This window comes from Poeciliopsis prolifica, unplaced genomic scaffold (genome assembly GCF_027474105.1).
Source record: "Poeciliopsis prolifica strain line A6 unplaced genomic scaffold, Auburn_PproV2 SCAFFOLD009, whole genome shotgun sequence".
Classification (NCBI taxonomy): domain Eukaryota; kingdom Metazoa; phylum Chordata; class Actinopteri; order Cyprinodontiformes; family Poeciliidae; genus Poeciliopsis; species Poeciliopsis prolifica.
In genome coordinates, this window is record NW_026562384.1 from 11,530,867 (window position 1) to 11,555,743 (window position 24,877).

Genomic DNA, 24,877 nt, shown 5'->3' on the forward strand with positions numbered 1-24,877 from the left:
AAGCTGCTCCTTGTTTTCATTGAAAGAAGCCAGTCAAAGTCATGTGGGTTACTTGCCAGAATCCGTTCCTAAGGAGGATTTCCCCCAAAAGGAGGACTTGGAGCCAAAACCGAACATATTGGAAACGTTGTACAAACAAATTCATCAGGTGTCCCCTGGATGAGCTGGAGAAGTTAGAGTAGAATAGAAAAGAATAGAAAATGTTCAAAAGAGGCAAGACAAAAATCAGAAATGGATTATAAAAATGCCTCAGCTGTTGAGGGATGTAACTGCAGCAGCAATGAATGTTTTTTTTTTTTGTATATTCCTTTGTATGTTCTGAGATGCATGGGTCTGAGAATCTAGACTCATGCTACTGGCCGTGCAGCTCAGTCTCGCTAATGTTTTGATATATGACAATGGAAAACTTCACAAGAAGAAGAAATATTCTCATCGCCCTCGCCCACGAATTCCCTGCACATTCATAATTCTCCTTTAAAAATCGATGGATGACTAGAGGACCTTGGTCAGAATTAGAAGAACACAGACTCATGTAGGTGAAAGACCGGACAACTAATCTTACACTACAGATTGTCAATACCACTAAAAGCTTTCAACTTCACTCCCTCAAATCCTGATTTTAACTCGGCAGGCCAGTTTTCAAGCACGGTTGAGCACCGTTAGTGGTTAAGCTGACCATTTCTCTTGACAGAGTGAGGAACCTCAGGTCACGGTCTGGAAAGGAAGGCAATCTGCAGACACAAGAGCACAGCTGCATCCAACATCTTGAAGATAAATGGAGCTTTACAAGGAAGAGAATTTAATTTAACACTAGAAAGAGACAAGATATATGTAAACAGATAGAAACAATATCACATTTGCAGCATGTTGATGCAGTCAACACTTAAAACCCGGTATGTAAAAAGATTTGAACTCTGAACTGGATGATTTGCGTCATGATTTTCTGATATTATTCTGTAAGAATTGCGCAATATTTCCCTTTCCCTATGTGGTTGGAAATTAAATTTTAGTTTCATTTCATGGAACCACACATAACTTAAGAATTAGTTCTTTTTCCCTTAGTCTTTTACAGAATATAATCTGTGAGGTTTCAGATTCAGCCAGCATCTTCTCAAGGTTGATATACATTTTTACCCAAGCATCTGCTTGACGCAGAAACGGCCCCTTCCTGAATGGTACGATGCACAGACGCTGCCATGTTGCTTAAATTGTCAAATAATTGCTTGAACAGTAGAGTGTGACCTTCAGAGACCTGGAAATTGTACCCAAAGATCAATCAAACTTGCGAAAAGTCACGATTCTGTTTCTAACATCTTGGCTGATTTCTTATTATTGTATGAAGATGTCACACAAGGAAGACCTCAGTGTTTCTGAGGCGTTGCCTTGAAATACACTCACAGACATATCTTCATTTAAGTCAAATGTTGTAAATTATCCAATTGGAAGCATTCCCAAATTGTTTAGACCTGCTAGTTTCTGAAAGTAATAAACAGTCTCTAAAACTTTACATAATCTGAAAGCAAGGAACATTTATGATTTCCTTTCCCACAGTGTGTGCAAAACACTTTTCTTTTTTGAATTAAAGCGTAATTGTATTTACATTGTTTCAATCCAAATATATCCCTGATTCTAAACCAGCATCTTTCTATCTTCCAAAACAAATCCTTTCCTTTTCACCTCCATCTACTTCTGTCCCCATTTCCTCTTTGCGTGAGCCACTGTTTGGCCGACACACACAGATCATGATCATCATTATGCCAACCAGACATCTGATAGGGAATTTAGTGCCACAAATCACACATACACACAAATAACTCTCCTGTGGAATCTCTCACGGCGTCAGCTTGCAGACAATAGAACCATCACCAATTACGTGGTCGATGTCTAACCCACTGATACCGCTCTGCTGCTGTCAAACTCTGCTGCTACCTGTGAATGTCATGCTTGTTAGTTTCTTTTTAATGAAACGAGCTTCAAGATGACACGGACTCTCCTTTCCAGACTAACCGCTGGTGAGCTGTCCAATCGAACCAAGGAGAAGGTGCTGACCTCAGTCTTGTAGACAATAAATGTGAGCTGGACAGTTATTCCAGCTGTAAAACCAAGACTGAATTTAGGTTCAGATATTTGAGAAAAATATATTTCTAACAAGAGCTTGGAAAATTGTTGGAAGTATGTTAGCTTTTCAATCGGTTACTCCATTGTTTTCCATTGAACTCTCTTAGGAGAACCACTTAATCCCAAAATGGCACTCCTTCTCAGGACACCATCCAGAAAAGGTTTGATAATCGGAACTACTGTCCTTTTGCACCATGATACTGCTAAGAGGTAACACCCTTTTCATGTAGTTTACAACACTTAATGCCTGAGTCATTTTTTCAGTCTATTTAAAGTTTCTTTTCTACACCATAACCCCTCTGGGCTGTGGGTTAACAGCTCTTCAGGGACATGTGCTGCACTGCATATCTCCCTGTTTTTGCACTCGATAGTTTGGTAGTTTACACATATTTCTTTCTTTCTACAACCAAATGAAGCAATGATTTATATTAAAAATAAACATCGCTTTTTCACTTCAATCCAGTAAATTACACTGATTATAAACAGTCACTTCTTGTAAAAGTCATAAATGATTGGTAAAGGTTTCTCAGTTTCTGCTCTTATTGCGTTACTGCAGAGGTATGGTACCTTTCACCTTTTATTCTGTTTTCCAGAGGCACTATAGAATCTGTAGACTATTTTTCTCCTAAATCCCAGTGCTGCACAGGCAAATGTGACATGCATAGAGCACAGACTGCAGACAGACATTTTACCTCTTGCATTACTTTCATTCAACCTTCTGAGTGACCCCTTACAACCAAGGAATGTGAGCAACATGGCTTTCTTTGATCAGCTGTCAGATAGGGCTTTATCAGGGAGACCCATTAAAACTCACACTACTGTTCTGGTGCCTGCTTCCCTATCAGCTGTTTGTTAGAGAGAGCAGAAGGAATAACATTGGGGAGGGCAAAACAGGCCAGAGTGAGTTAAGAGAGGGGAAAAGAGTTGACAAAGGAAGAGTCAGGCAATTACAGGGAGGCGTGGGGAGGAAAGGAAACTGACACTGAAGGAGTTGAGGGCGAGGATGGTTGGGCATGTTATCTGCCTTGATTTACAGAGTTCTGTAGGGTATTCAACACTTTGTGCTCCGAACACATCAACTTCTGCTAGACAAGAATCGATCGAGAGAGTCTGTCGCTGGAATATTTCAACACTGCACTCTAGAGGCTGAAAATGTAAACCCTGACCACTTATGTTAGGAGTGCTACTATCAATTAAACAATTCTATAATTTTCAAAACAGATTCCAAGAGAAAGCAGAACTTAATCTCTCACTACATATGGGAAAACACATTTGTATTTTCGCTTAAAAATATGAATGAGGAGATTGTGTGCTTCACTTTGATCTGTATCCAAGGACAAAACTACAAAATGCTGCTGACTCCAACTCCTTCATTTCACTCCTAAACAAACACCCCAAAGACCACTAGATTAAACTTTAAGACCTTGGCAAGAACAAGAGAGGCTTAATTCAAAATAGTGCTGAGAAAAGCCAGTCTGCAAGAACAGCACAACTGCCCTTTATGCATGAGTTTAACTGTATTCTTGCCTTTTGACTGTTAAACAGAAGCTGCAATGCATTTCATGTATAAAACATAAAGGATACCGCTCATTGTGCCCTTTGTTCTTTTTTTAGACAGAAGTTAAGCCGGAACTTCAAGAGGTATTACAAGTTGTTAGGACTTGCAAGGTTGTTTGTACCTGCAGGGTTCAGTGGTCAGCAGTGGAGCAGTATTTCATAAATACACTAGCTCCACAGAAAAGTTATCCTTATAAATTGTAGCAGATGTGTGTAAACTTGAAAATGATGCTGGCCTGTCAGGGATGAGTGCTGAAATATGGCATGGTGCAGTAGCTGACGTTGCTTTGTGGTTGTAATCACAGGTTGAAGTCAGAACTCACCGAGGCTTTAATTCCCACAGGGACAGCTTGTCTTTCCAGAGTGAACAAACACTCAAACTTTCTGGACAGAAAAAAAATCCACTTTCTTAACCTCTCAGACTCTTGCGCCACACCTTGAGGGCATGTTTGATCATCTATGTTTGTTATGTGCAAATATTACCAGTCCATTGTGCAGAACCTATTGGTACCTTTGGAGACTTTCATCTTGTCCTTCATACATTAACCACCAGCATGTGGAGGGTGGAATAATTGAAAGTTTTTTGGCTATGTGTTACTGCCCCCTAATGGATACATTATTTAACTACAGCTTTGGGTCTCATTCAGGTTACTATGACGGAACCTTGAAAGTAAAGGGATAATCTCAAATTTTCTTGAAGCTAGCTGAAATTTTACCAGATACAATTTTGTATCTTTGTATTAAAATTACTACCTCTTTTCTTCTGCCATCAAATGTTCTTTATTCTGATGAAGACCCAGCAGGACTCGGGCTAATTGCAGCTGTTCTCAGGCATAGAAAGAAAGGCAGAATATCCATCAGTTTTCAGCTTTTCAGTCATGTCCATCCATAAATATGACATTTATTAATTACAGCATCAAAAACATTTTGTGAATAAAAGCCATGAGCCAGGAGGAAATAATTTCCTTCCTGTCAAAGACAGAGGCAACATTTATAACACAGCATATATGATAGATTCGCTACCTGAGAAATCTCCTGCCAACAAGAATTTTTACTTGCATATAAAGGTTGTTATTCATGTTGCCATAACATTTTTTTTTACATATCATATATATGTGTATATGCTGTTTTTTCATAAATTCACAGATAGTTCAGAATAATTTCATTGGTGATCAGTCACAATCACTGAAGCAATGCACCACCATTATTTCCTATGAGAATAAACTGCATTTTGTTCCACTTTGCCAGCCACTCTATCCATCATTTTTGTAAGATGTATGTCGTTGGCAGTGAAATCACTGACTGGTGTCGTGGTTTAATCAAAAACTCCATGTTCCAGACGAGGGAGTCACAGGGCAGGACTTTGCAAGACTTTTAAATGGCTACTCTGCAACTTTAAATTGGCTGTTGCGAAGCCTTGTGGTCAGTGTGAAAGCAGCTAATGGTAGCATTAATAAGGTAGGGAAGCCATGCTTCGACTGCTCTTAATCACCTCCTGACTACATGTACTTCCGAAGTACAGAGCCAAGAGAGAGCCGTGAGGAAATAAAACCTCCAGAGGGCAAATGTGAGATACCCGTCCAATCCATGCGTCATTAAAACATCCTAATCTGAAATTATATTTTCTCACTTAATGTCACTTTACCAGAGCAGGGGCGGTATTAGCTTCCTGTCTGAATATGCAGACTACTAATTTATATTCATCTAACGCAGCTGTCTGTCCGCTCCTTTCAACAAATGAGCAAAATGTCTTTACTAAAGTGTCACTAAATTCAATTAAGAAGGCAGAATGAGAGCCAATAACCTTCCCACTCCATTTGCTCGCTATCTGTCAGGGCTTTGAGTGGTTTAGCTGTGCGGATTTAAAATAAGCCAGGACCGACCCACAGGTACCAAACTTTAAGCTGCACAACCAACCTATGGGCCATCAGGTGTCTCCCAGATTGTTTTTTTTCTTTGAAAGGATAAAGGAATAAATCTGCTCCCCACCCAGTGAGTTGCTTGTTTTTTGTTTTTTTTTTCTTTTGGCCCAAAATAGCTCTTCAGACGCGGTGCGGTTCACCAACATCGTCCTTGCCGACTGGCCTTATCTTGGGCTGCCGTTTCATTTTTAATGGTCCTGTTCACAGAGTAAATTATTCACTGTAACCCTGGAGTGGTATCTACAAGCACAGAAACAAATTACAAATCTAAAAACAACCTTACACAGCAAAGGTTTCAAGCTACAGTTTTAGCACAAAAAATAGGGACACCATACTCACCTCTGGGTAGAAAGCTTAAGTAAATGAAAACAAAGTCCCTCACTGTATTGTTAAGGTCACAAGTCCTATAAAAGGCCCGTAGATAATGAGGTTAGTGCTTGATTATAAAAATTTTGGGTTTCAACTTCTTTGAAATATGCTTTGTAAAAGCATAATGTTATAGCCACTAATGTTGGTGAATTTATTGAGATTTTAATTATAAAAATGTTGTAGTTGACATTTCTTTACACACCACTCTGCTCTTGACACTGCTAAATAAAATGCAAACAGTAAAAAATATTAAAACGTTTGACAGGTCAGGGATAAAGTTATGGAGAAATATAAAGGAGGATTGAGTTATAAAACAATATCTGGATCCTTGAACAACTGGTGGAGCACTATTTAATCCATCAATGGAAAATGGAAAAAGTATAGGACAGACATACCAAATCATCTAATTACCAAACCGAAAGGTCAGGCAAGGAGAACATGTCAGTGACACGTGAAAGACTTAAAAATGCATGTTCACAACTACTTTTCATCTAATCTCACTGTGCTTGAGCTTTAGGGCAAATAAAAATATATAGTAAAATTTGTCGATGCACAATGCTGTTGGAGGAACACATGTAAAGATGTATTCCTACAAAATATTATGTCAGCAGTGCTGAATGCAAAAGCATGCCTTAGTTTTTAGATTTCCCCATCCTTTCCGTTCCACCTTGCAGACATGTGCTCTTCCCGGATGGTCTTTCAGATTAAATCCCAAATTAACGCAAAAGAAAAAAAACTTTATGTTAAACTTTGTGGTTGTAATATGAGACAATAGGAAACAGTGCAAGGGGTATGAAGACTTTTTGCAAGTGAACGCAACGTCACGGCATATTGAATTGGTTTACACAAAACGTACAACAGTCTGACTTTATTTTAAAGAAATGTTTCACAAATAGTACCTCAAACATATAAAAAAAAAGTAAAATGGATTTAAAAGAATGAAAGAAACAACACAGCAGATCAATCTCACTGTTGACTTTTTTTTCTCTCCTTATTTGTTGAATCAGTGCATCAAAGCTGTTTGCCATATTATTCCAGCTCAGAGTCCTACGTGAGGACATGGTACCCTTTATGCTTTACTGAATTATCACTTTCTCATTACTGTCCGTCATCACTGGGCTGAAACCTGTATAAGATATTTAATCAGCAGCATCCGGTGGCTGGTTTGTGTTTGCTTGTTCTTGTAGAAGATTAATTGATTCAAAAGCTGCAAGGTGGCATTTAGCTTCTGTGAAGTGTCATTCAAACTACCTGGAATAAAAATTCTCCCAATAAAAAAAACCTTTATAGACAGTTCGAATCAATTCGTTTAAGTGACAAAGATGCTGGGAATGATAGGCAGACTGAGAGTGATGTGGAAATTTGGATATAGAAGGAGGTTTTAAACCTTGTCGCAAAATATGTGCAGATAAATGAATAAGGCAAACAGAAGATTATCGAAGGACATTTCAGAAATGATTGTCAGCGTCCTTGGTTGGATCACTGGGCTTTGGATCTTCAGATCTGGAGCTCTGTTAAAACAAGCATGACAATTTAATGTAAATAGAACTTTCATTAATGGAGGTGAAATGCAATCAAATTAAATGCTTATGAACAGAAGGTCATCTTTCACCTTTTTGTTTTTACTTAATAATTTTGATTTAAGAGAGCTGAAAATGTAAATGCATACAAAGTACGTTTGGATCTCAGTACAAATGATGCGTTCAAAGAAATGGGTGAAGACAGTAATAATGTCCTGCACTGCAAGGCACTGTCCAATTGATTTAGCTAATGAATAATTTAGCTTCTCTTTAACTCTTAAATGCTTTTTACGGGTTGCAAATGTCTAATTAATATGTCACTGTGAATGATTCAACGTGTTGTCATGTTTGTCTACCTTGGACTTGAAGAGCAGGTTAATGACTCCCTTGGAGCGTCTGTCTGCTGTTCGGTCAGATGTCCCGGAGGCAGACATGTTCTTGCTGTCCCTCTTGGTTTTGGCTGCATCCACCTCTTCTCCCCCACCAGCCACAGATAAAGACAGACCTACAGAAAACAAGAAGCACGACTCGGTGCTTTATTATTTTGAAAACAACTCCTCTGCATTTACTTTGTTTTTTTTTTCTTTTTCAGTAAAATTCTTTTGGGAAAACATTTTTGCTCTTGAGGCTGTTCTGCTGATGATTCTCTGCTTCTGCTAGAGAAGTGTGTTTGCTCAGTTGTGGCCAGCAGTACTAATCACAGTTAGTGTATTAACATGGCCACCTGTGCTGGCTCAGCTTGTCTACATGGCAAAAAGCCAGCAGAGCATCAGTGAACAGTGCTGTGATGCACCACTACAAGTGCAAGGTCATGTAAGTGATAAAATGACAGAAACTGGACAGTATTGGTGCATTTCTCTAAAACATTACATCTATGTTTTTTTTTCTGATTCACATTTGGCTGTGTGTTGTTTTTCAGAGCCACGTTTCCATGCTTGCCAGCAGTGGACATGTCCTTTTGTTTTTTTTTCAGCCTGACATTTCTCTCAGGCCATGACATTCTGTTTTGACATCACTGCCCAGGCTCCGATGATTCAGTGCTTCTGTTACCTGTGATGGCTGGCAAGGATCGAGAGTTGGCGTTGGTCAGCGGCACGTTTTCGTCGTTTGGCTCACACAGGTTGGTGTCGCTGCGGAACTCCTGCTTCTTGGACAGCTAGAGGGAGACAGAGATCAGAAAACCAAACAGCAGCTCGGCAAAGGCTCTGAATTTTCTGGCTTGAGTATTTACACTCAGCCTCCCCCTCTTCCTTTCACCGCCTCCTCCTGACATGCATGTCCTCTTGTTCTACAGCCAATGACACTCACCCGTTTGGAGTCCAGCGTGCTCGTCCTACTTCTCTCCTCTGAGATGAGAATCATGCTGCTTCTTTTCTTCTTCTTCTTGCTCTTCCTCAGTCTGACCTCTGCATCCCCCACCGTCACCACGCCCTCCTCGCCTATGATCACACTAACACTACCGCTGGAGCGGGGCAGAGTGGAGGACCAGGAATTTGGTGACTCAGGGATGTCCCTTAATAAAGGCACACAAAGAAGGCGCAAGTTATTAAACACCATCTTAGAATACAGACTGCTCAAAAGACAAATTAAATGATCGCTTTATTCAGACTGTAGCCTCAAGTCCATTCAACACTCAGAATATATTGATCTTGTCCGCTCAGCAGCAGAGGTGATTGTTATTCAGTATAAGTAACTTTAGTGTTATTAAAACTGGCAACAGGAATGATTTTACAAGTTGGAAGTTTTCGATACTACTGCCAGCATGAGGCAAAACCTCGACTCTACAGAGGTTACAATGATAGTCAAACTACACAACATTTGCTGTGTTTCCCACAAATTATGAAGGACAGCCTGTGAGGCAGGCAGTTTCTCTAGGGAAGGTGGAGAGCACACCTGTCATTAGGACCAGGATGATCTCTAACAGACCCTGCAGAATGACTTCCAGCAGGACTTTGCTGGGATTTTATGAAGGTGACTCCTCCAGGGAGCCCTCTGCTCTCTGTTTTCACACAGGAGAGAAGATTCACCTTTTGCATGAATTACATATGTGAAATGATGTCAGGAGCTGTGAAGGAGGCTATGAGGCTTGTTTTATCATTCAGCATGGCTGGTTTAGTGGGGATAAGTGATGATTTGAGGAGGTAAAACACATGGAGACTTCCAGTAAGTAACAGGATTGCTCGTGCAGATGGAGTGTATTTACATTGAAATATCATTATCCGTTTCTTCATTACCCCTAAATTGAAGCAAAACTAAAAATGGCCAATTACACACAAGACAATGTTGGAGGTTGTGTGGAAACCACATGGCAGATCATTTTCATGTCTTTTGGGATTGTCAAGTTCTCCAGCCTTAATGGAAGGAGATCGCTTGAATTATTCACTTAATTGTTGGTCAAAATATAGAATATAGATGTTCATAATATATAAAATAAAAATTAAAATAATTAAAAAAATGTCCCTTTTCTGAAAAATTCAACTGCACAAATCGTAAGTAGCATAAGATAAACAGTAATTCAAGAAAGTAGGAAAAACCTTGTGTTTTTTTTAAACAATAACAATAATATTTGTTGTTAAACTGTTGCTAAGAGATGAGTGTGTTTCCTGGCAACCAAGTGCCACAAAGTAAACATTAGATTTTTAATTTTGCAAAATGTACCCAGCTGTAAATTTCTAGTGTCTAAGCAGGTAAGCAGTACTTCAAAAGAGCTGATGTTTTATAAACAATAATATTATTTATTATTCATTTGGTGTTAAGAGATGAGTGTTTTTTTCTAGTAACGAACTGCCATGAAGTATGAATCAGATTTTTACTTTAGTGAGGAATGTCTGTTTTATAATATAGTCACCATTAATGACAAAAAAAAAAAAATCCCTTTTCTGAGAAATTTATCAATTGCACAATTCTTGTGAAACAGCATAAGACAAAGAGTATTTCAAAAGAGCAGAAGAAATCTTATGTTTTTTGAACAATAACAATATCTGTTGTTAATCTGTTGCTAAGAGAGAAGTGCATTTTCTGGGAACGAACTGTCATGAAGTATAAATCAGATTTTTACCTTTGTGTTTAATGTTTGTTTTATAACATATTCAATGACAAAACAAAAACATTTTCACTGTTCTGGAAAATTCACCAACTTCACAATTGCATAAGATAAGTAGTATTTCAAAAAAGCAGAAGAAATCTTAGTTTTTTTAAAAATAATATTTGTTGATAATCTGTTGCTAAGAGATGAGCACGTTTTCTGGTAACCAAGAGCCACAAAGTAAACATCTGATTTTTACTTTTGCAAAATTGTCCAAACTGTACATTTCTTGTGTTTAAGTAGATAAGCAGCATTTCAAAAGAGCTTGTGTTTTATCTAGTAGAAAACCTCTGGGGCATAACATGTTCAGTTCAGGTCCGGTTGTTCTGCAGATTACACAGAAACTGGTTCCATCCTGGTCCAGAATTGGGAGGACGGTGCTCTGGAAACAAGGCCTTGTTGCAATACAATTGTGCTTGGCAAGCATGTAGTCAGAGATATGGAGGTTATAAAAAGTACTGAGTATCATTTTATCAGTTTGTACAATAAATAGATTTTTGGGTTGCCTTTGAATTTAGTTCTTTAAGGATTGATTAGACATTACCCACTCTGTATCAGTAAAAATATATGGATTCATTTTTCCATTGCAAGCTGATTTGTTTCCTTCCTAAAAGTATTCATTTTATATTTTTTAGCAGCGTATTTATCTGTGTTGATGTCAATATTGTTTTGTTGGTAAATATTGCATCTTTGCAGCTTGAGATGACAGGTTAAATGTCAAAAAGCTGTGCACTTTTATTCTACCTGTCCGCATGAGCCTTGGTTGGGGTTCCACATTCAGATCCCTGCAGTGAAGAGATGGAGATGATGGACTGTCGAAAGGAGCGCAGCATTGAGCGAGGACGAGTCGACTTTCTCTCATCCAGATCTGGCTGCAGAGACACAGAGAAATATATTTAGTACTGATTGTGTATAAAAGGGGGGACCTTCATGGTAGCTCACCTTCACAAGAAACACTCTTATGGAAAACAGAAAATCACATAGTGGCTCAATTGTTTTTTAAAATATTTTTCTTAAAACTTTTTAAATTACTGCCACTCTTGATAAAGGTGTGTAAGAAAGTTTTACAAAACCTGTTAAATACATTTTTTTTATCAGAGTGTGGAGTGTGATGAAACAAATCCCAGAATAAGAAATAATATTTTCTAACACACACATTATTGGCACTCTATCGTACAAAATGAGAAAAAAAAATTGAGAACTTGTGACCGTCAAATGAGACAATTTCCACAGCCATGTTTCCAATCAGATTAATAAAAAGTTATGAACAGCTAGAACTGCGACAAAGAAACCCCAACTCTGACCTTAACTTTAAAATCAAGGCTTTCACAATCCCAAAAAAAAAGAAAACATGAGGAGGAGGATGCAATGGACTGTAGCAAAGGGTCATTCGAAGCTATGTACATGATAAATAATTAGAGAGGCAATCCATGGCCTACCATTCCAAACATCAATGTCTGATAGTAAAATTAGGGCAACAGTTCCTGGATGTTGCCCTAATTGGTTCAGATGAGCATATGGTTTAAATCCCAGGGCATAAGAACAACAAGAAGGGTTTGGTGTAAAGCAAGAATAATTTTTATGCCAAAATGTACAGTGAAATCTGAAAATTAAATAACAGAAAACTGTGACTAAGTAAAACAAGACAACTGTTCTATATTAATGTAATTTCTTATAGAGGTCAGATATTTCAATCCAGTAAGATCACTTCAACTTTATTTTGGCCATAGAGAAATATAAAAAGTACAAAACTAAACTACTGCACCACTGAAGAGGTTTAAAGAATATTTTATAGTAGTTTCCCTGAGTAGACTAATTTACAACTTCATTATAAATTTCCACTACAGCAACTCTTCCAACCAGCCTTCCAGGGGCAGACTTGTGGATTTCACAAGTAGTAGTTTTACATCTTTTCCCTTTATATTGCTTCTAATTAACTCTTACCAACTCTCTCACACCATATTCCTTCTCCACTTTCTTCTTCAGTTGTTTGAAACAGTCCTCCATGCGCTCATGGAAAGGTCGCAGGTCGTCTGTTACTCTCTTCCCATGCAGAGAGATTCCTCCACCGAGCAACGGGATCTACACATGAAAATTTATGATGTAAACAGAACACATATACAGAACCAAGACCACAAACGTGGTGGATGTCCATATATTTGATTGAATGTGCTCAGTACCTGCCATGCGATGAGGTCTTTGAGCCGGAGAAGTTTCTCTCGATCTTCTGGGTGCTGCAGAGTGTACTCTTCTGTAAAGAATGCCTGACGGAGAACAAATATTCCGGATTTGGTTAAAGAATATCTCATAAAATGTCACCTATAGCAGATTGAAATGTTGGGTTTTAAATTTAAAAGGTACTGATTTTAGCACAAGCTATTATCCAGGAAGAAACATATTTGACAAAATTAGCGGCTGCAAAATTTGTCAAATTCTTTCATAAGGGCCACAGTGAAGGACCAAAGGGCCATGTGTGGCCCAGGAGCCACAGGTTGGAGACCGCTGGCCCAGGTTGGAAGAGTTAAAGCTCCTGTGACCCGTCACAAACAATCAGTGACCCGATGGGCAACATAACAGATTGAGGCAACTCTTTAAATAGTTTTTAAAGAGTCAGGACAATGTAAAGAGTTGACATACTAATTTGTTGTCAGTACTGCCTTTGATCTACAGCCAAACTCCTGAAGCTCAGTCACTTTTAAGAAAACATTCTAGCTTCATATTTTGCTTTTGTAATTTTTTCTTGACTCTCAGACTGCAATTAAAACCAAATCATTTTCTACATTGTCTTGTTGAAGTATTTATACCTAATTACCTAATTAATTTTTTTACATTAACAACTATAAACTTAAAATGTATCTAATGAATTATTATATGCATTTATTTAGTCTATGTGCCTGGCCAGTAAAAAGTAATAAAGTAGTGAAGGAACATAATTCATGATTATTAATGTTTTTACAAATAAAAATCTGAAAATCTTGTCCCGAACGCATGTCTCCTCCAGATTTCAGGATTAAGAGTCTGAAATCTTAGCGCGTTCTTTTCCCTCCAGTATCAATCAGGTCAGATCTCACATCACAATCATGCATTATTCTGTGTTTGTCATATCAAATCATCTAGAAACACACAGCAGTTTGTATGTTAGCAGCAGCAAAATGTTAAAAAGCTCAAGGGCTAAAATTCATATAGACTTATACCCACTGAAGTAACTCATGATCAAATGATAAAAGTGAGCATTTGAAATACCTTTTCATATTTAGCAAAGCCTCCCATGACAGCTGGATCCACAATCCCATTGAGTAACATGGAGAGTGGGTTGATGGGTAGGCTCCAGTCAGCCTGATACTGGTTGATCATGGTCAGAATCTTCTCATTGGTGGACTCCATGGTTTCTATGGCATTCTCTAGTGGAGACAAAGTAGTCTGGAAGCAGACCGTGATGGAAAGAGAAAATAAAATCAGCAAATGAAAGTTGTTAATGAAGAAAGTATGTTTTTCTAATGTACTGCCCCGGGGGCAAGTTGTAGGGGACAGTAGTCTCTGTGGGGGTGAGGGTTTGGGAAGAGCAGTAGTCATCTGATTTACATTCCTTGAACTGAAGGCCAACTTCAGTATTTTTAAAAGACCAAAACTGCATTTGTCCTTAATTTAAAATACTTTGGTTAACTGGCTATTTCTGCCCTGTACAGAGATGTAATAGAGATGTAACCTGTATACTGTTCAATAGTTTCTTGTTGTGGAAAAACAGAGGTCCGTTGCCACCATGTTTGTGACACAAAAATCAGGAAGGTAATTTGAGAAACATATAGCAAAGGATATTTTGCATAATTCATGCACTGCATATTTTTCTACTTCCACTTGGATTTCTACTGCTTCTAAAAAGAAGTGCTACCAAAAAAAATGCCTAGACACTTTTTTGATCACTGGAAAATGAGTCGTTTCCAAAACCCTCCAGTTGTTGAGTCGTATTTGACTGGCACTGCGCTGTTGCCTAGCAACCTGAGCCAAGTCCAAAGCCTCACCTGGCAACCAAAGTAGAGCCCAGCCTGTCACCTAGCAACACAAGCTAAGTTTCAGCACATTTGGTCAGCTGGATTTACTGTTGACCAAAATAGGCAGATCTATCCTAACCTTCAAGGAAGCATGATTGGTAACTTTTAAACATGATTAAAGTGAAGCACAGAGTGAAACCACATGTCCCTCAGACTCACATGTTTTATATCTGTAGCCTCAAACCAGCGCAGGATCCCGGGCAGCTTATACACCGTGGTGAAAGTGGTGCGTTCGATCCACATGGACTGAAACACAGCAGAGCAGAGGAGAGAAAAAGAGGAGAAGCTGTTAATAAGTTTCTGACCCTTGTGAATACTTTACTATATTTTGTAAAAACAGTCTGAACTCTTAAACACTTCCCCCTCCATTTATCTAATTATCTCAGTTGCTCTTCTGGAATATTTAAACAGCCTCTAATTGTGTACCTCTAATTCTGTACTTTGCAGCCTGCAGTCGCTATAGAACTGTTATCCAATAAGCAAAGAAGTCTTTCTTTTAGAGTGAAGACAATGCAAATTTACAACAGCGCTTGAAATCCTTTCACAGTCCCAGTGGTCGAGGCTATGAATCGACTTTCAAGGAGTAACTCACAGCAAATTCATTGTTTGGGTCCACAGGTCCTTTCCTCACAGGCCTTGAATAATGGAAACGCTGCACATAGTTGGACTTGTAGAAGCTACAGAGAATCAGAGACCAGGGTGAAAATAAGAAACCAAATAAAAGCATGAAAAATAAGAGAATGACATAGAAAATTGCTATAGTCAGAAATATGAGTGTTCGCAAAAATGCACACTTATTTGTATTGAAATGAGTTGTTAGATAGCACTGACTTGATGATCTGGTCAGGGACCGGCTTGTTTTTCAGGCGAGGAGGGATCTCCAGGACTGGCTGCACAGTGAAACACTGAATATCTGGTTAAAAATGCTCAGGAAAACAATACCTTGAATGTGACACACACCGTCCTTCTATATTTTTGCCGCCTTGATTTATGTAATGTATATTATTTGAGCTCTATAGCTGAGATTTATAAGAATGCAAAAAACAATTGTGTTCAGGTCAGTAACAGACCTCATACCAAGAGATTCAATGCATCTATTTTCTTTTAAACAGTTTTTTATCAGATATAAAACAATACATCTCCATATAGCCTAAAGACAGCATGAAAAATGTGTGCTCATATCTCAGGAACAAAAACATATATTTGCATTTTCAAAGTTCAAAATCTTAGTCTTGGGGAGATAAATGCTTTCTCAGCAGAAGGTGGGCAAACTGACCTAAAAGCAATTCCTAAACCACCTCTGATTGAGACCTGAGGGACGGGATCTCAGTCTGTCCTGGTTTATTTAGACCTATATTAAAGAGAGAAAAAGTTCAATTCAACTTTTCCAACTCCTCGGTGTGCTGTGTTTGACAATGGATCTTGCTAAAGTATTTGGACTGGTTCATAAACACCCATGAGTTGCATTGGGACTTTTATTAAAGAAGGAAAGAAGTCATTGTTGGGAAAAAAAAAAAAAAAGCCATAATCAGTCCAGTTGAGAGTTTAATATAAAGCAGATTGGGGACAGAGCAAACATGTAAAAAATGCTATTCTCCTGGGGAAAATGCAAAAAGGCTCAGTGTTGGGGGGACACAGATTCCAACAGTGAAACATGGTGGTGTCAGTATCATGAATCGTTTTTTAGCGTACACAGTGAGGCTCAAGATGAAGGAAAGATGGATTACTTGAAATACAAATTTGCCATATTTTTTAGATTTGGGTGGATTGTCCTAAATCCGGCCAAAAAAAAAAGCCTTTCCACTAAACTTTTTTTTCCCTTTATTTAACCAGGCAAACCCCATTGAGATCTGGATCTCATTTTCAAGAGGGACCTGGGCAGAAGTCTGCAATACACAGTAAGCTGGTTACAAAATAAAACTTAGTTTGAGTCATTCTGCAGTGAGGAATTTATCAATGTAAAATGCTGCTAGATATATATAGACAGGTAAATGTAAATTACACCAAATAATCAATCTTCAATCAATTGTTTTTAATTGGGGGCAAAATATAAATGCACTCAACACCTTTAATTCTTGTTAGAAACATAACAGTACATGGAAACGTTCTAGGTACATTTACATAAGTCATTTATTATTATTTCTTCCTGTCCCTTCTGATGAATGAGACCTAAAGAAAGACTAAAGAATATTATGGTGTGGCAATTTTGTTGTGTTTGAATACAACATGTTACAGATTTTTGTAAACCCGCCAATTCATGTCGGTTCATAAAAATGAAGAGATTATTCCTAATTCAATATCAACTGATATTGATTCAGGCTCCTTCAGTGACCCAATTGTTTATTAGTACCACACAGCTGCAGTGTGTCATTAAATGTGCATTTCTGTGTTCATTGGTCTTGGAAGGCTGCAGCCGATCTGTTCCATTTATATTCCCTGCTTTGTATGCACTTATGAAGATTAAAGCAGATTAGCTTCTTTAAGGATACACTGCAGTGGAGAGTTCTTGATGTCATCTCCCGGCATGGTGGTGGTGTTAAGGCGCACAGAGCTGGGAAACTGGCTCATCAGCTGGTTCTGGAAATCCTCTCTGCGCTCATACTCCTTACCGCGGTGGATAAACACCTTGTTCTAAAGCAGGAAGAAAATAACACAAAGATATTTGTGCTACTTTTGTTAAAAAAAAAAAACAGGCTTTATAACAACTTAACAAACTTAAATTTCACTTTTACAGCATTTACATTATTTAACAGCTTCTTTTTTAGAAAACACACAAAAAAGAAGATATACCCCTTAATTTTAGTGATTTGGACCAGACATATAACTACAAACCCTGATGAAAGGAGGGTAGCCTTGTCCATAGAAGCCCACTGCAAAATAGTCTGGCTTAGGTCTCAAGATCTTCATAATATTCTCATAGAACTTGGCTTGTTTTTCCTGCAGGGAGAGATAAAGAGAGAAACCAAGGATGTGTCCGGGGGGAGAGTTTCAGATGTGCAATGTGTGCAGTCAGGGCAGTTTAATCAGCTCATGCCAATGACAAAGCTACCATCAGCAGAATGCTGGACCTGTGAGGGTGATAGATGCAGAAAAAACCCCAGCACCTTATCCAAGGGCAATGTCTGTCATTTATATAACCACATAAATTCAGCAACAGCTGAGAGAGCCAACGCTGCAGTCATACAAGGAGAGAAGGAGTCGTTTTTTCCATTGTTGGAAAATGTGCGGTTTTCTTTGGGAAGCGGTGAGATATATGGAGTGTGAGGGAAGTAACAGAACAAGAGGAAAGAAGCTACAAGTTAGGATGTGACCTGGTGCATTCGAGATAAGAAACAGGAGTTACACAAAATACTATCACAGCAGGTTTAAATGCAGCTTCAAGAGGGTTAAGAATAGTGATTGAAATGGTAATTAGTAACAACCTCCAAAGCAAAAGTCATAATTTTAGAGTCCAATCAAAAGTGAAATCTATTACATGAACAACATGGGTGCTGAAAGGTGTTAGTGTAATTGGCAAATGTGCTGTAAACCACACCGTTTGTACAATCTAAATCACATGTGTCAAACTCAAGGTCGGTGGCCCAAATCTGGACAGCCCGATAAGTTTAAGTGGCCCTCTAGACATAGTTCAATCCCTGCAGTTTTTTGTATTTCCGTGATTGTGGACATTCATGCAAAATCAATAGATTTCTGCATTTTTTTTACACAAATACAAAATTGAATCTTTGACAATATTCCAAAAGAAATGGTCAAAAGCATTTGGTTTAAATGACGCTAACTGACGGTGGGATCAGCTAAGGCTGAGTTACCTTAGTCTGACTTAAACGTCATACGTATTTGCAAATATTTAAAAAAAAAAATTAGCACCGCAAAATCTGTGATTTTGATTGCAAGAAATCACAAAAACAATTAGCAAAATTTGGGAGGGATTGATAAAAAAATATTCAATATTATTTAATGTTAAAAAGTAATTATATATTGCAGAGACAGCTATTAATTAATATTTTAACAGTTTGTCCTTGAGTTTTATCAATCCATTCTGGCCCAACTTGCCCTTGAGAGCATTAATAATCTTGATGTGGCCAAAAATGAAAATGACTTCGACATTCTTGACCTAAATGAACCTGAGAGGCTGGCTCAGTTTCTCAAAACTTTAATTCACAGTCTGAACAAGCAACACCCTGTGGAGAATCTAACCATTACTATTTCAAAGCTGTTTCCTTCATATTTAACATTGTAAATATCAATAAAGAAAATAAACAGAAGACAGCTGGGGATATGAGAAGCAGCCAAACCATTGATCATGACTGCTGTGCAACTGATTTGAGGTTTAAAGCTTTGATGTATTACCAGTCTCTTGCTGAGTAGCTCATAGTCAAATATCTCATTTTCATACTGCTCTGCAAGCTCCTTGCACAGAGTGATGGCCTCTTCCCACATCTAAAACACGAAGAGACAAAGAACAGAAACAGAACAGTGGGTTTCAAGACGATCTGCTGATAAACTCAGTTCAGAGAAGTTATATTTTTCTGTCATAGAGCAAAGAACAGTTTTCATGCTGTTTTTTTTTTCTTTTGAAGATTTGCTTATTTATTTGCAAAGCTACTGACAATGATGGGTGAATAATTAGACATAACTAGCTTCTTGAATACAAAGGAGCCTGTATTGTGACAACACATAAAGAGCTTAGTCATTGTTAAGCTGTTGTTAAATTACAATGTGTATTTGTCTAAAGTGTAAAGGTTTATTAAGTACAATTAGTTAGTACTAAGTACTAACTTTCTGTTGCCTGCTAATATACAGAAGCAGAGTTTATAATTCTTATGAAAAACAGGCCTAATAACTTCTACATGTGACTTATTGGAAACCTTTAAACATATTGCTTAAGTCTTAAAGAGTATGAAATAATAACTTATACTATTCATACATAGTAAATTGCATACATGGGCGTCAGTACAAACCTTGCCCTTGTCGAAGTAGTCAATGATGGTGTCATAGAGAGTTTCTTTGAGTTGTCGTTGTGTTTGAGAGCCATGAAACTCAAACTGGGGGCTACACATGTCATCAGACCACTGGACCAGAAAGAGACATATTATCCATCAACTTTTGACGATGATATCGAATTAATCTTTTGTGATATAACCGAGATATACAGGATAAATGTCAAAACATCCACATACATCTGCTAAATCTTTAAATTGCATCATATGTTTTAATGATTTAAGTTTTTAATAATGTGAATGACTTTCCATGCAGGCAAACTAGGTTTCATAAAAATAAATAAATAAATAAAATAAAATAAAAAACCCTGTAGAGTTTTTCTACTTTGATGCAGTAGCACAGCACAGAAAGAAAATCCTCCGACCCCTTTGTGAGCTTGTAAACGTCCCGTAACAATAATTAGGGGACAAAAGAGGTGAAACACCGTCCAACACACATCTGCTCACGCACAACCACAATCACTGTGCAAGTGCGCTACATCAATCACCATAGTGATATGGCTGCAGTGGCCAACGCAGAGCCATAAACTAACCTCAGGGCTTCATCATTTGGAGGCCAGCGACGTAGCAACCATTTATCAGCAAGTAAAGAACTCTCTCATTTGTTGCAGGCAGACAAGTGATTAAGCCGAGCGAGGCAGCGGGTGCAGCATTACACAACAAAACATATCCTCTTGTGTTTGTGTGTGTGCAGCTTGCCTTGAGCAGCCGGGAGTGCAGCAGAAGGGTGTAGGCAGCCTCTGTGTAGTTTTCGCCCTCCAGGTGAAGGTCTCGTAATTTGTACAGATACCTAAACACGCACAAAGCCAGAGAAATTACTTTAAACATCACGCCACTAGATGCCAGTGTTGGGCAGCATGAACATCTGCAAATGAAGAATTAGCCAAAGTGCACAGCTGGTATCAGCATTACTCTCCACACACAAAACCTTATGATATGAGCAAACCACAAGGTCATTCAAGAGTATGCATATGTAAACAAGGCACAATGTATCTTTTTTATAAGTATGACAAAGTCTTTTCTACGCTTGAGGTGACGGAATGTAAGATGCGCCACTTGAATAGAAATGGTCATTTAAATGTTTCTGGGACTCCCAGAGGTAAAACATTGTGTGCATTATGAGTGGGTTGCAGGTAAAAAAAAGTGCTTTTAAGAGAAAAAAAAACACAGACAAAAACATTTTGAGTAGTTTGTTTGGGTCCAGACAGTAGAAGACAAACAGCAACTCTGCTTTAGTTAACAAGAGCAAGATTTTTCATTGTTTATTAAACATATCTGTCGTGTCTTTTTTTTTTTTCCTATTTCATCCAGAGAAAAAATAGGAAAGAAAACAAGAATGATTAGGTCCGAGGGCAGAAGGCATGTGGAAATGAATATTTTCAAGAAAAAAAAAATTCCTGCCTCAGCCCATATACCAATAGTTATAGTATTGTGAAAAAGTATTGACCCCATAACAGATTTCAGCATTCATAATTTCATCAATTAAGGGAAGTCTGCAGAACTCTAAGCTACTCCTTCCACTGATTATTTGCTTTGTCTGAAGTGCTGTATTACCTTCCAAAAAGATCCTCTTTAGTCTTATTAGTTTGTAAATATTTTCCTAAAAGCTCACGGAATAAAGATAACAGTGAGCGGATATGAAACAAGCATTTATATGTTTCTCTCATGGGTTGCACAATATATCCAGTCTTTTTCTGAATCATGAACACTGACCTACTGAGGTAGACGAGGCCTCATTGCTTTGATTTCCTCAGTTACATTGACACAAATATTTCTGCTGAATTTATTTCAGATGTACATGACCTGAGTCGTCCTGCTGGCTGGAGCAACTGGTTGAGTTACATTTGCTGCCATCTGTGCAACACCACTGAGGATCCTCGTGCCTACTGTACTGCATTCTATTTACATTTTTCTCCTACAACACAAATGATGTCGACATTTCATCAATGTCTGCGGTAGACTGCTAATGAATCATTCATTTATGTCTTGTGTTGTAGCGAGCCAGAGACACGCAGGCAAGCGAGATCTTGGGACTGGGGATGATTCTCCTCGTTGTATGCGTGTCTGTTTCCTCATCCTTCTCACGGCTCTGTCTGCATCTGTCTCCCTGCACTGTGTGTGAGCTTCTTGTTTGCTCATAACTTTACTCCCCTGGCAAGCACAGCACTGACTTTTTTTCTGCTTTGCATTTTTTATCTATTTATTCAAGGTTTAGTAGGCTTCCGAGTTATTAAAAGACATCAGGTCCTCTGAGGAGACTTGGCCTGAAGACCAAATGTTAGTGGTAGTTGGATATGTTGTGAGGTGGCTCTTATTTTCTAATCTACTAGAACACCCTGGTGGGTTACTTTACCAAAAAACTTCTAAAAATATTATGAATGCATAAGTAGTATTTCTGTATAATTGTTATAACATTTAGTACATTCAATATGTCTTTAACTAATGTTACTGTAAATCAAAAGGTCTCTTCTTTTGACACAGTAGAAGTTGTTATTTTGAGTTTCTTCTTGTCTATGTTGTGTTTTCTTGCTGCTACTTTTACTTTTATGGTACATTTGAAGTATTTCATTTCAAATATTTTTTTAGTTCAGTTCTCCCACTTTCTCCATTAATTTTATTCATTTTTATGTTCAGCATTTTTTTCAGTCAGCGGCTGCTGTCTTTAATCTGCTTTGTGAAAGAAGTTGGCATGGTTTGACTGTGTAATATTCACTCCTGCTGAGTTGATAGCAACTCAGTAATTCCCAAACTTTTTGAAGAGACGGAAAAAGGAATTGATAAGCCTGACACAACAGATCTAGTTTTAAAACCATTTTATCCATTAAATGAAAAGCAGTTTGAAATAGGGAACACTTCCACATTGAAGGATAACAGACTGTTTTATTCTCAGACTATCACAACGATGAGGCAAATTTCCATGGAAGTTCTGAAGTGATGCAAAAACTATGCACCCAAAACTGCAAACCAGATCAAAACATGGATTTTGTGAATCAGTCCACTCCTAGTTCAATTCAAGTTTCATTTGTCTGAAACTAACCCTTCTTCTTCCTTAGGAAGAATTAAAGTTAGTCAACTCTTCTAGCAAAAAGGCTACAAAAACAAAAAGGAGAAAACACAAGGTGAACTACATGACCTGACATAAACTATGCAGTCTGGTTCTCTCAGTCATTTTTGTCTCTCCCCTGCAAACATGCTGCCTCTCTCTGCCTTTACACCTCGCTGGTGCTCATCATGTGTGCTCTCTCTTCTGTCAGACCACCACCTGATCCGCTGGATTTTGACATTAATTCAGCAGAACTCATATAATCCCTTGTCAGATTAGGAAACCGCACACACACATAGAAGTTTCAAATGCATGCAGACTTTACGAGACAGACGCCCAACATTTAAAGCATTTTAGGATAAATCAAGAACATAATGCAAATACCTGATGTACATTCCTTCACGGTTGATGTCTTTGTAGAAGTTCTGCAGAAAATAGAAAGGAAGAAGTTGACTTACAGTGAATTTTGAGTGTGTGCTTTACCCAAAAACATATCCACAAAAATTCTAGAGAGCTGCACAAAGTTTGAGTTTGTAATTTTGCATTTCTGCATTGCGAGTTTGTCCAACGGTGTCTTGCAGCACGAGTGCTTCACTGCATTCTTCTGGTATTGTGAATGTTGTTATGTGCTGTTGTATCTGTATTTCCCAGTTTAATTAAGTTTAATGACATGTACAGAGAACTGAGACGTGGAACAAACTGATTTAACCCCACCTCTCATTATTAGCGAAAGAGACACACAGTAAACACACACATACGCAACACCAAACATGCAAAATGAAAGAAAGCTAAAACAATTGGAAGAATTATGGAGACATTTAGACACTGATTGTTTTGGGCTATTTGAATTCAGTAAGCCTATTTTGTGAGGTATACTTTCAACAACAGGGCCAAGAATAAAGTCTGCTGTTTTTTTTTTTTTTTTTTTGTATCAGATCACATTTTTCTTTTTCAAGATAAAATACAATGGGGGGCGTTTGCAACTCAATGTTAAACAGCCTGAATAACAATGAACACCTCCAAGACTGAACATTAGTTCAGAGTGGGAACAGCGTTGCTTTCCCACTCTGGATCGGGAAAGAGAAGTCGCCTCAAGAGGGACAGTTTAAGTGCCTTTTTCGTCATTTCTGATAGAACAGAGCTGGAGATTGACAGGGTCTTTGGGGTTACATTTACAGAGATGAAGGCACTATACATGTCTGTTTTTAGTGACGTGACAGCTGACACAAAAGGTGAAGCATCCCATCTCAGTTTTTCACCCCCTAAATTTATATAACTGAAATGAGCAAACTAATGGATCAAAAATGTATGTGAAAGATTGGTTGATAGATGGATTGATGGATGGATTGACAGCCACAGTATGTATCAGGTAACACATCCAATCAATGTTTGGCACATAATTTCCAAACATTCAATGGGATTAGACAAGTGGCTCGAAATATTTTTGATTTGCTTTAATCAGATCAAACATGAGATACAGCAGGTTAACAGGTCACACCAGTATTTTGAAGCTTTTATGTGTAGTCATAGATTAGTGCAAACATTTTGTTATTTTCTATAAATGGAAAGTATTTTACATAAGTAAAATTGGCAATGAATGTCATTGCTTGGCCACCGGAGCAGACACAGAAACACAAGCGTGCCTACAATTACATAATAAACAAATAATAATGAAGCCTTATACATCTCTAATATTTTTTTCTTTCTTTTCTCTTTTAGCTGAGATTCATATTTTCCAAAGCAATTTGAACTCAAAGCTTTGAGGAAGCCTTTGTGCTTTTTTTTTTTTTTTTTACTTTTAAACCTTTGTGTTTTAAGACACAGGGGAAGCGGATTTTCTTATGTCCAATCAATCACTTGTCAACTGGATTACGAAGCTATTTATTTTTAAATTAACACAAATCATTCAATAAATTGGAACATGAAAAACCTTTGGAAAAAAGCTGATGGCACAAAAATGCCTCTGAAACTTTTATATGCGAGTTCGACTGGGATATTTTGGCCAGAGGTGTATGAATGCCTTTACATTTAGGAGTACATTTCTGTTCCTTTGAAAATGCATCTGCATCAGGAGGCTTGGCAAATAACAAATATGTGAGTGATTGTGTGTGTTAGCACAGGGTGGGGTGTTAATGTGAGAGTGCTTGCTAGCCTGGAGAAAGGATTTTTCAGCCCAAGAAATAAATTAAATAGAATATCTAATGGGGAACTGCC

At 38.0% G+C, this 24,877-nt stretch overlaps 2 protein-coding genes across 10 annotated transcripts in view; one reads left to right on the plus strand and one right to left on the minus strand.

The window, feature by feature from the left end:
* Positions 1–6,423: 6,423 nt before the first annotated feature.
* The window catches only part of LOC129362977 (dedicator of cytokinesis protein 2-like), a 112,522-nt gene continuing 94,068 nt past the window's right edge, over positions 6,424–24,877 (minus strand). For both annotated transcript variants that reach the window (XM_055034832.1, XM_055034833.1), the window contains 17 exons: positions 23,048–23,088; positions 20,320–20,410; positions 19,582–19,692; positions 18,971–19,060; positions 17,453–17,557; positions 17,110–17,251; positions 15,452–15,533; positions 15,213–15,297; positions 14,780–14,866; positions 13,815–13,991; positions 12,752–12,835; positions 12,516–12,653; positions 11,316–11,443; positions 8,795–8,999; positions 8,537–8,642; positions 7,843–7,991; positions 6,424–7,477 (listed from right to left, as the gene is read on the minus strand). In XM_055034832.1, the coding sequence (XP_054890807.1) occupies positions 7,415–7,477; positions 7,843–7,991; positions 8,537–8,642; positions 8,795–8,999; positions 11,316–11,443; positions 12,516–12,653; positions 12,752–12,835; positions 13,815–13,991; positions 14,780–14,866; positions 15,213–15,297; positions 15,452–15,533; positions 17,110–17,251; positions 17,453–17,557; positions 18,971–19,060; positions 19,582–19,692; positions 20,320–20,410; positions 23,048–23,088 (1,884 nt within the window). In that variant the 3' untranslated portion in view covers positions 6,424–7,414. The remainder of the gene's footprint in view (positions 7,478–7,842; positions 7,992–8,536; positions 8,643–8,794; positions 9,000–11,315; positions 11,444–12,515; positions 12,654–12,751; positions 12,836–13,814; positions 13,992–14,779; positions 14,867–15,212; positions 15,298–15,451; positions 15,534–17,109; positions 17,252–17,452; positions 17,558–18,970; positions 19,061–19,581; positions 19,693–20,319; positions 20,411–23,047; positions 23,089–24,877) is intronic.
* Positions 10,085–24,877, plus strand: part of LOC129363018 (uncharacterized) — a 57,953-nt gene continuing 43,160 nt past the window's right edge. For 6 of the 8 annotated variants that reach the window (XR_008606288.1, XR_008606289.1, XM_055034909.1 and 3 more), the window contains exons 1-4: positions 10,085–10,173; positions 16,454–16,518; positions 21,413–21,508; positions 21,618–21,738. The gene's annotated coding sequence lies outside the window, so the exon portion shown is untranslated. Of the gene's footprint in view, positions 10,174–16,453; positions 16,519–21,412; positions 21,509–21,617; positions 21,739–21,829; positions 21,941–24,877 lie in introns of those variants that run through there. The other 2 variants (XR_008606290.1, XM_055034912.1) reach the window with 2 other exon arrangements.